Source organism: Barbatula barbatula, assembly GCF_947034865.1.
Source record: "Barbatula barbatula genome assembly, chromosome: 4".
Taxonomy (NCBI): Eukaryota; Metazoa; Chordata; class Actinopteri; order Cypriniformes; family Nemacheilidae; genus Barbatula; species Barbatula barbatula.
In genome coordinates, this window is record NC_136768.1 from 9,202,238 (window position 1) to 9,214,325 (window position 12,088).

Consider the following 12,088-nt stretch of genomic DNA (forward strand, 5'->3'; position numbering starts at 1 on the left):
GAAACGTGAAGGTGTAAATAGAGGTGGAGAGAAACGTCTCGTTGGTGCGAAAGTGATTTTGCATATCTTGTGCTCATCCAGCTGAAAGGTGCATGATACGCAAGAGCAGCCCTCACTTTCTCTTTTGCTCTCCGCTCTTTTCCTTCTTACCTTTTCATTCACTCACCGTTCTTTTCCTTCCTGCAGCAGCCATCACAGTGAAGCTAAATCTTATTACATTCCCCCCAGACACATCCATGTCAGGTTAACAGACTTGATTTTGGACTGCGTGGATTGTTGGCCATTGACATTCACTTTTTTGTGATCGAGGCTTTTTTATTTATGTGTCATTTCTCAAGTCTTATGGACAATCTGCATTTGGAATGGATAGTGAACTGATCAGAGGTTTAAGTCTAAGCTTGTTTTTTTCTATCACGTGATTTCATTTGCATGGAAATGCTGGAGTCTAAAGACTCTCCCTTCATTAGCCAATGATTGTATATTTTTATAGACTATAGAAAAGAGTTAAAAGAAAACGTATAAACTCATCTATATCTGCTGAATGTCAGGGTTAGAATGGCTACACACAACAGTGTTTGAGAATGTATGTAGTGACTTATCTGTATAGATAGAAATAACATTTACGATAGAGAAATATAGAGTAAATCATTCGTATTCACTGCAGTAGCTGCTTTTGAAACTCCAGTTGTACGACGACAGGATGGTTTGGGCATTTATTGAGGGAGGAGTGCAATGAGATTAATGGAGGGCTTGTTCAGAGCTGCCGTTTTCAAATCGGACACTTCACGTTCCCCATGAGCGACTGAGCAGTCTGGATAAGCCACAAGCTTTAGGTCTACAAAATCAGCCCCTGTGTTGAATGAAATGCCAATCAGCAGATGAACAGAAACACTGAGTGCTGTGTACGCTCAGGCCTTGTACCAAATATCTGACTGAATATTTTATTAGTTGCTCAGTGGTGTTTTTCTGCTCAAATCATTTAAATGTAGCTTTTTTCCTCTCAGAGAATCAGAAGTTATTTTATATATTTTAATATGTGAGAAATATTTATGAAATGGAAACTTGGATGTTTCGCAATTGGGTGGGAGCAGCCAAAGTCGGTGATGCTATGTGTGGTGGGTATTTCATAAGGAGTTTGAATCAGTCCAGTGATGGACTGCAATCAGTCGTGACGTGCATTATGTTCATCTTCTGTAGCAGCATAAGCAAGATTTCCTAAAAACAAAAGAGAATTATTAAAATAGATGACGTAAAAAATACATGAATAGATTATAAGCTCAAAGCCTTTGGAAATGTTACAGCCCCTGGTTTACTTCTATTATTGGAAACGATCCTTAGTTAATGAGCCGCAGTGGAACGTTGTCGAAACGCATTACATCTTTGTGTCTCTTTGTGATCGGTTTACTTGGATGAACCCAGTAATGAAGGAACACAGATGGTTTTTTACATTGTCAAATATTTTTTGGGTTAGTTAGTTTTAAGTATTTGGTTATGGAGTCCTGTCTATGGGTTTCTGGGTTCATGTGTGCTTTTATGGAACTTTTGCATGTAAGACTGAAGGTGCTTACCGAGTGGTTGACCATTGACCCAGAGAAAGCCTGGACAGGTGCAATGTTTGCCCTCTGGTTTAACCTTTGTGTAGCACGTATCTCCAATGTCCTCCTTTATATGACTGTTAATTTGATATTATAATAAGTTAACGTAGTGTGTAAACGAGTTTTAATGATAAAAGCTAAGGTGGTGATGCAATAATCACGATTTGCACATTTAAACCACATTTAATTTGATACGTCATACACATAATCCAAGTAAGTATAGATTTTAGCTGTCGTGTAAATATTAATTTCGCCCTAAAATCAAAATGTCAATCTCGCCATAGTTTCATTTCAGCAGGTGGGACTATAATTTCATGCAGGTTGGTTCAGGCCGTTTTAGTGCACCGATGGCGCTGCAAACTGAATTGGGGACTAATGAATGCGAAAGCATTTCCCTGCCTCCAGTTCCAACCAGCGAATGTAGCACGAGAGGGAGAAAAAGTGAGGAACGGAGGAGGATTTGGAGGAGGAGCTCAAAAGAGTATTAATTGCACAAATGACCATGTATGAATGAAGTGAACGTAGTTATTCTTAATATTCTTAACTTATTCATTATCACATCCTGAATTCATTCCACAGAGAAGGACGTAATGTTTGATCCGGTCTGGTTGGGCGCAAGAAGCTCTGGGTTTGATTTGTTGGCCCTGGTTGTTTCTCTCTTTCTCTAATGGGTGAAAGGACTGAGGGATTCTATTCCCTAATAGCACCACCATGTTACGCAATTTTTCTTGCTGGATTGGTTCACAACAGGGGCAGTCTTGGAACAGATCGTCTCGGTCACTTTATTTCGATGACCACACAACCAGCTTTCGTTTATTTAATTGGCGGTGCGATGGGAAGCGTTGAGATTTCTGATCTGAATTAAAATTAGTTGCGTATTGTGCTTTTGGTAGATGTTGAAGGCATCAGTGCTGGTCATTCGGGTCTCTCGTGGAACACAGAGGTCATTTATTTAGCATTTTGGACCACCGACTTTAGAGCCCAGGTGTAATTAAACCTCTGTGACATGTCTGCATGGTCTGTCATTCCCTCCTCTATTTTCGCCGATACGCTTTTGTTTCATTTAATCGATCTTTCGTTTGTTCATTTAGATTTTAAAAAGAATACGCCACATAAATCAGAAGATTCAATCACTTTTTCTACTCCTATTTTCGAAAAAAAGTGAAACGAAAAACCGACAAAAAATTGGATTTGTAAATAAGTGATTGTACAGTTTGTATCTGTATCTGTCAGTCTGTCTTTGGTGACAGAGTGTGTCTTGCTTATAACGCACGCTACCAGTAAATAAAAACTAAAAAATATCTTTAGATTGTATGGTTCTCGACAGGAAGTTTTAAATTAATCTCTGCTGTATATTCCTGTAATATTGCATTTTTATCTGAGGAATGATGTTATTAAACAATTGCAAATAAAGTGAATTTCCTAAGGTTTGATCGTTCATGTGATGCATTTTGGAATTACTGCAACCGCTTCCTGCTAAGGTAAGTTCCCAGCTGAGCAACTGCTACACTGCTTTTATCCAGAATTGCTTTTACAGGGCATTTAGCGTATACGTTCAAACCCATGACCTTTGTGTTACTAGGCAATGCTCCACCAAGTGAGCTACTGGAACAAAGTAATTTAAGCCGCGTCTGTCTTTCAATGGTGCAAGTAAAAACTAAAATGTTATTCTAATGGCTAGCAGATCTTCAAAACAAATTCAATTCAGTAGCAGTTTTATTTTCTTATAGCCAGGGGATAGATGGGATATTTACCAAAGTTTAAATCATTTTATAAACATATATTGATGACATATGAAATCCAGAGTGCGGCCACTGGACCATCTATAACAGCAAATTTACACATTACAAGTTAAGCATTTTTGTTTTGAATGTGTATTACTGGTTTTTATTTAGATGGAAGGGTCTGCATCCTGGTTGATCAGGCGTGATTCTCCATGACCAAGTGTGAAGAACAGAGCCGGATTCAGTTCATGATTCACCATAGCTTCACGCAAACGTCGAGGAGGTTCAAGATAATGCTAATGGAAGAGAGATAATAAACAAAACAGAGCTTTAGTCATACCACAGTGCAATATGTACCGATGGCCACTGGGCGGCAGTAAGGATGGCTGGAAAACCTTTTGAATGACATGCATTGTGTTGCACAAAACCTGCTTTAAATCACAATATGTTAATTTTATTTACAAGGACATACTGTACACATATATTTAACAGGTCCAGGTTTGAGTCCAAGCTGTCAAGTCGTGCCATAAAATCACTCCAGTGTAAGACACAGTGCCTTGAGAAAAGATGGCTAAAGACAATAAAGTGAAACCTTTTGTGCTGCTGGGTGATTAGTCTCATTGGTCTAAATATTGCCTCAGGGCATCAGAAGTCGCCGGTTCGAATCCAGATCTCTTGGTTCGTGTTTAATAAGCCATCATATCTTTCCTTCTGTAACAGCTTTCTGTATTTGAGTCACAGGTGAAGTATAAGTTCCAACACATGCATCACCAAGAGATCTGTGGCTCAGTGGTATGAGCCTTGCCTCACGGTATCAGAGGTTGCTGGTTCAAATCCAGCCAGATCTCCAGGGTTGAAGGTTGAAGAGCAAGGTACAACTCTTTCCTTCTGTAACAGCTTTCTGTATTCAAGTCACAGGTGAAGTATAAGTTCCAACACATGCATAACCAAGAGATCTGTGGCTCAGTGGTATGAGCCTTGCCTCACGGTATCAGAGGTTGCTGGTTCAAACCCAGCCAGATCTCAAAGAATAAATACATGGGCAGCCAGCCTGCAAACTCTGGTAAGAGTACTGACGTGATGCACACACCTGACCTGACCTGACCAAAGGAGGGGGGCCCTGTTCGTTGGCCCCCCCCCGAACGTTGAGACAATGTCCAGCAGCGGTTATGAAACTTTTCACACCCACTTATTACATACATACATACATACATACATACATACATACATACATACATACATACATACATACATACATACATACATACATACATACATACATACATACATACATACATACATACATACATACATACATACATACATACATACATACATACATACATACATACATACATACATACATACATACATACATACATACATACATACATACATACATACATACATACATACATACATACATACATACATACATACATACATACATACATACATACATACATACATACATACATACATACATACATACATACATACATACATACATACATACATACATACATACATACATACATACATACATACATACATACATACATACATACATACATACATACATACATACATACATACATACATACATACATACATACATACATACATACATACATACATACATACATACATACATACATACATACATACATACATACATACATACATACATACATACATACATACATACATACATACATACATACATACATACATACATACATACATACATACATACATACATACATACATACATACATACATACATACATACATACATACATACATACATACATACATACATACATACATACATACATACATACATACATACATACATACATACATACATACATACATACATACATACATACATACATACATACATACATACATACATACATACATACATACATACATACATACATACATACATACTAGAGCCCGACCGATATGGATTTTTGGGGGCCGATGCCGATGCCGATATTAACTTGAAAAGAGCCGATTTATAAGCCGATATTTTGATTTTGAAAATAAACTGCATATTAGACCCATTTCCTATAAACTGCACTTACACAACATTCAATAGCAAAATATCTGCCTGCTCTAGGTATGTGGGCTGTATAAACCATTTTCCAGAAGGGATGTTAAAAAAAGCCTTAGATTACAGTCTCAATGACTAAACAATTGCACATTTAAAGTATATATTTTTCAATGATCACAAAACAGTCTGGTTTTAAACATTTAACACTTTTATTTACTTCCAGTTGAAGCTGGTTTTAACAGTGTGTACTGTAAATAAATTATAAGTTAAAGTTAAAGTAAAAGAGCTATACCAAACAAATTCAATATTCCACAAAACCATAATAAAATTAAAATAAGTTAAATGTATAGCTACATATACAATAAATAAATATAAAATAAATAAATAATACCAAAATATAATTAAAACAATGTAGAATGTTCTCAAAACGTTGTAACCTTTAGATAAAGTTCCCCTAACGTTGTAACCTTACACAACTGTCTGTGCATGAGCAGGAATTAATTATTATATATTGGCAGGAATGAATGAACAGGCAATCTTTAACTTGATTAGCGTTAGAATAACGTAACAGTTGTTTTTTCGAGGCACGCTGTACATAACTTCTAGTCATTTACTACACGCGCCCCCTGCCACAGATACGCGGTCATTATGTGGGAAACACTGCAGATATATTTAGAATAAGTTAAATGCTAACGTTATAGTTTGACCTCTTATTAACGTTCGCGTTCTTCCACTGATAAACATGGTTTTAGTTAGCTTTGTGGCTAATCTAATATAGCAATGCATTAGCGGCTGTAAGTGATGTTACAGAATATTTAGAAGTGATAATGATAGGACCGTTAGCTAGAACTATCACACCGTTTTTATATGCAGTGTATGAACTAAATCTACAATCATTTCACATGACGAACGACAAAGTTGTTTTCGCCAGCTCTACCTTAAGAGAGTCCCAGCTAGTCCCGCGATTCACCCGGGGAACCTGCCCGAGCAGCGGGCTGACCTGGGCAGACTCGGAGACCGCCAGCACCCGGCGGAAGAAGCCGAGTTTCAAGCTAGCGGCTCGCCGGGCCGGCCGATCCGGGAAAGAGGCGCCATTTCCGGATTGAAAACGGCCGACGTTTCGGTCCGTATCTCCGCGAGGGAAGGTCGCAGCGATGCGTGGCCGGGCTCGTTGGAAAGGTCTCGGCCGTCCCGTTCGAACGACGCCGCTGTTGTCAACTGGGGAGTTGCAGACCGCCCTCTGGTGGGCAAACTATGCAACACTCATAACATGAGTGAAGCATGAGACTCTTTTTCTCATGTTTTATCGGCCGTTATAAACGCCGATGCCGATTTAAATGCCATTAGCTCATATCGGCCGATAATATCGGCCGGCCGATATATCGGTCGGGCTCTAATACATACATACATACATACATACATACATACATACATACATACATACATACATACATACATACATACATACATACATACATACATAGCCTGTGTCTTACCTCATAGGCTAAAGCAAATGTCCCCCAGTGAATGGCCAGTGAGTTTTTCGCCTTGATGTCTACATGGATCTGCACAGCCTCCTCTGGGTCCACATGCTGAGATTTCATGATCCCTCTAAACAAATGACATCATGAATAATATCCACCTCATTTAATGCACTTTTCTGCCTATGCACACCCGTACCTGGGCAGGTACGCTCCAATTGGGATAGCAGCCAGGTCAAATGGTCCAAAATGTCTTCCTATCTCCTGAAACGATGAGCAGTACCCTGTATCTCCAGCAAAGAAGAAGCGGTTACGAGGGCCCACAACAGCCCAGCTTCCCCATAATGCTCTATTGTCATCCAAAGGCGAGCGTTTGCACCAGTGCTGCGCTGGCGTGCAAAACACAGTAAAGTCGTCACGACCGGGAATTCGACTGCCCGTCCACCAGTCCAGCTCGCTGACGTTCGCACAGCCTGCCTTCTGCATCCATCCTGCCAGCCCGAGTGGCACGAACCAGTGCAGCTCTGAACCGAACCGAGCATTAAGAGCGGTCACCGAATCTGCGTCAAGGTGATCATAGTGTGTATGACTGATCACCACCGCGTCCACATGAGGAAGCTGTTGAACAGTGCAAGGCGGGTCACGGTAACGCTTCGGGCCCATGAATGCAATCGGTGAGGCTCTCAGGCTAAACACAGGATCGGTCAAAAGCACCAGTCCATCCATCTCCACCAGCACAGTGGCATGACCCAGCCATGTCACGTGCACAGATGAGCCCGTCTGCCTGCACTGATCTGGGTTCTGGACAAAATATGGCTTGTGAACAGGAAGTTCTCGGTCCAGAACCTAAGAACAGAAAAAACAGGCAAAACAACTTGTCAAATATACAATAATGTTGAGAACCGACTTTGTGCCACAGTACCATTCCACTTTAGAATTAAGACTAAACACTTCATGATGCTTAGCAATGTCAAAGTCATGAGCTGCATTTGAAGACAATTATGTAATGATAATATACATTACTTGCATGTACTACAGTAAATCTGTTCTTCATTTTGGATACATTTATGTAACTATAAAGATCACAAAATAAAACCTGTCCTACTGAGCCTGAATTAAAAACAACATGACTCTTGGCCTAGATGGCAATGGTCTCTTAATAAACCACTTCTGCACCATTCAAGTTTTAGTTCCTTGACACTATGACAAATGGCTTCCTCCTTGGTTGACCTAACTGTCATATATTAAGACACATGCACTGTTTTACTTATTCTGGTAATTTAGTTTCATCACCTTCTGTCCACCTAACTGCTTTGTCTATGTTTAAATGAATGCATACTTTTCATGAAAACTGCTTTGCAACAATTGACATACACATTGCTCTACACAAAATGTCCTACGCCAAAAACTAAAATGAGAGCCCTTTACTTATATGTGTGAGTCATGTGCTCTACACAGAAGTGCAACTTGGGTTCATATAATGTTATTTCAAAGTGATGATCTCGCTTCACTACAGACAATTTCATCAGAAACACTTCTTGCTCGAAGTTAACTTCCGGTCTGTTTGTTGACCTATATTATAATTTTTTATATTGAAAAAGTGTTACCTCTTTGGCACTGGGAACGTTGCTGTTGTTCTTCTCCATGAGAAAGAGGCGAAGGATGGTGCTGTAGGACGGAAACTGCCATGTAGTCCACGGATTCAGAAAGCGCCCTTGAGAGTCCCGTTTGGAACATGTCACATCTCCCTTTTGTCTGTAATCCAGCGGGTCGTTCATCTCACTAGAGTCACTCGTCTCGAGGTCAGGTGATATGGTGTGACCTCCATCCGGCTTGCTGACTTCACACACTAAAGGTCCCTCTGCCATGGGCTTCCTGCCTGCAGCTGCACTGCACGAAAACCTGTTAAAACCACACGCAAAAAACAATGCTCACAGACAGGAAGTGGAGTTGCAGATTTGTTGCACACATCATTACACAATAAAAACTGATCATACAGTGTTTGTCATTGCCATTACGTACACAACTTGATCTTTTCACTTATCTTAGACATTATAGTATGAGAAGTGAAATATGAAATACACTTACAGTGTGTTATCGCACTTCTGCCTGCTATCTTCCGTTACTTTTGCGTTATTGTTCATTCTGATAAACTCAATTTCCCACCGTCGTATACACCATTTCACATTTAAAACCTTGAAGAGCGACGTGTTGCATACATTTATGTTACGTCATGTGAACTAGACAGAAGTCTGAATGCACAACCAAACGCGACAGAATGAGGTTGCTGTACTTGACGCGTAACCGCATACGCAAGGCGCGCTGACTTTTACGCGCGTGTTGTCATTAATACGCGCTGACATTTGCGGATGCGTCTTGCCATACAGAGATACATAACTCGTGTTTTTAACATGTAAGGTTACGTACCTACGGCTTTGATGCAAACGCAGCTTGTATCTGTGCTGGTAGGGTCTCGCAGTAATGAAGATGTAAATAAAGCGAGGTGTACGTGTTCGTCCTTAAACTGCCCTCTAGTGGTGTTGTAGTGTAATTACAGAACTACGCTTGTTGAAGCGGCGGTGCAGATGGGCGGGCCAACCGCAAGTAGGTGGGACTTAAGACGCAAGTGGGCCGTCGATGGTCACTTTATTGAAGACCCATTAAAGCATAATTTATATATATAACTATGCACATGAATGAATTGTAGGAGCTACACTGGCATCCTGCGGTATAATATTGAAACTCCACTTACTAAACCAATCCACGTGGGGATAAGGATGTAGAGGTGCTGGTCATATAATTAGAATATCATCAAATCGATTTCTTTCACTAATTCCATCCAGAAAGTGTAACTTGTATATTATATTCATTCATTACACACAGACTGATATATTTCACATTTCTTTTAATTTTGATGATTATAACTGACCACTAAGGAAAATCCCAAATTCGGTATCTCAGAAAATTTGAATATTGTGAAAAGGTTAAATATTGAAGACACATGCTGTCTCCATAAACTTTTTGATGATATTATAATTATATGACCAGCACCTGTATATACCCCATCACATATACCCCGAATGGTCAGCCGTGCCACAGTTTAAGCAAGGCGAGCCCGTCCGTGAGAAACCCCCAGCAAAGGCATTCTTAGAAATGAATTATTTCCTACATTAAAACATACTTCATGTTGCAAATAGTATACAGTACAAATGATGTCTCAAATACGAAATGAGTATAAAATCACATCAAAGTGTGAAACCACGTTGAAATGAACGATTCAACTCCTAATCGCATATAAGACTTGAGCCTGAATGTCACAGATATGATAGCTGGGTTATACATAGGAAATAAACTGATTGAATAATTGTTTGACAAAGTGAACTGAAATACTTGTATTTAAATATTTCACTCTACACAATTTATATTCTACATGTGATAAAACTGCTAGATGAAAGGCGTAGTGAGCAGTTTCCGTTTTCATGGTAAAAGAGAGGCAAATCTCTCCATGACTGATGCTAGTAAACAATACAAATAAAGTTGTTTATTTTAAGTTGTAGGCGTGGCTTAGGGCCATGACAGGATCAGACCTGGCAAACCTGTCTAACTAAATATCATTACAAAATATCACTATGCTTGCTACTGTAATACATACAACTCAAAATATGTGTCAAGGTCAAATTAAATACAAATGGTCCCAAATAATTCTTAAGTCATGTAAAACATAAACACGAGACTATACGACCCTTCCAAGTTACTGTTGCGCAATAGACGGTGGGGATCACGTGACGATGCTTGGCTTTACTTCATAATACAGTTATACAAAAACAAAAAAACCTCAACCACAACGAAATGAAACACTGATAAGAGTAATCTGCAAACAGAACGTGTATTGCATTTGTACCAAGAAAGCAGATGAAGGGAGAGGGACGTTGTGTGTTTTTTTACACACAGTAAATATGTTTGCGTGTACGTCACCTTTCGTTGTGTTTTCCTCTGCTGGTCACCAGTAGGATGTAAACACAATCCTGCAAATCTATTGAAGGTTTACAAGCAGCTGTCAGTTTATTGATAGCATACCGCAGCATGAGCATGTTGTTCAAACGCTCTGTCGAGTAGGTCGTCACTTCCGCATGACACACGTGCATTGCATGTCTGTGATTTTGTTTATCGCGTGGAATCAAATTCAGCTGAAAATTAAATTAACCTGATTCAAAGGTGCATTTGTGCTGAAAAGCACATTAATGCTGTCATTTATTTGAGAAATAACGTATGTACAAAACGCGCTGCTTTCGACCGTACACTGCCCTCCTGTGGTCAAATACTGCAACTACACCTAACTTCGCATAACTACAGTACTTAAGGTTGTCAATACAAAATGCCAATAATAATTCTACAAATCCCATGACACTTCTAATGGGTTTATTATTTAGATGAATAGCAGACTGTAGCATGTTTAACTACAAATATTTTACAGTTACAGCATTTCAATATTTCTCCTTAAAATCTTGAGCACATATAGACTTAAACTATAAAACACATTTAAAAGACTAAACCTTTAACTTGCAGTGACTGCCCAGAGGTGACCTCCAGTTGCATTTTGCAATCTGGGTAACAGATCTTCGAGTCACGGATACTTACTGAACTTTATTTCAGTGTTATGTTGTGTAATAACCGCAAAGAACTCTTGCACAATGGGAGGAGCCCATGTCCCCAGGCAGGCCAGCAGCAGGTCTATGAGAAACAGATGCACACTGTGTTATCCCACATAACTCAGAGTGGTACATCACAGATTTCTGGGTGGATAATCCTATCATAGGCTGGACAGATTTCATATATAGCACAGCAGATAAACAACCCTCATCTAGGCAATTATTGCTCAGACTAATCCACTGAACAACAATCTCCTTAACAATTGGCTTTTAAGTGTTCATTTAAGCGTACTGTGCTTAAGGGCACATTCAGTATGTACTAAATATATAGTCTATATACATAGACCTATACATACATATATACTGATATACGTAAATAACTAAATAAATACTGCTAACTAACACCTAACTAATAAAAAACATCATTTATGATTTCATTTTTCGAACCAAACTCTTCACTTACACGTAATCTTCTGCCACGTTTTCCTTATCAAAAACATTATTGTATAAAACACAAGCAAACAACTTGAAATATATTAAACATTAATATATATTATAAGTTCCTTTTAATTCTACA

The 12,088-nt window shown here is 39.1% G+C and overlaps 1 protein-coding gene across 6 annotated transcripts; it reads right to left on the reverse strand.

Annotated features, from left to right (window-relative positions):
• Window positions 1-278: 278 nt before the first annotated feature.
• Window positions 279-11,172, reverse strand: napepld (N-acyl phosphatidylethanolamine phospholipase D). 6 transcript variants are annotated; one of them, XM_079454684.1, is made up of 6 exons: window positions 10,838-10,995; window positions 8,470-8,764; window positions 7,062-7,708; window positions 6,878-6,992; window positions 3,477-3,615; window positions 279-1,215 (listed from the first exon to the last, which is right to left on the reverse strand). In XM_079454684.1, exons 1-5 carry the CDS (start codon window positions 10,951-10,953, stop codon window positions 3,487-3,489), a joined length of 1,302 nt encoding a protein of 433 aa, XP_079310810.1. In that variant the 5' UTR covers window positions 10,954-10,995; the 3' UTR covers window positions 279-1,215; window positions 3,477-3,486. The 6 variants fall into 6 exon arrangements, with proteins under 6 accessions (XP_079310810.1, XP_079310814.1, XP_079310812.1 ...); XM_079454688.1 differs by lacking the exon at window positions 10,838-10,995 and adding an exon at window positions 9,290-9,398; XM_079454686.1 differs by lacking the exon at window positions 10,838-10,995 and adding an exon at window positions 8,951-9,235.
• Window positions 11,173-12,088: the final 916 nt, after the last annotated feature.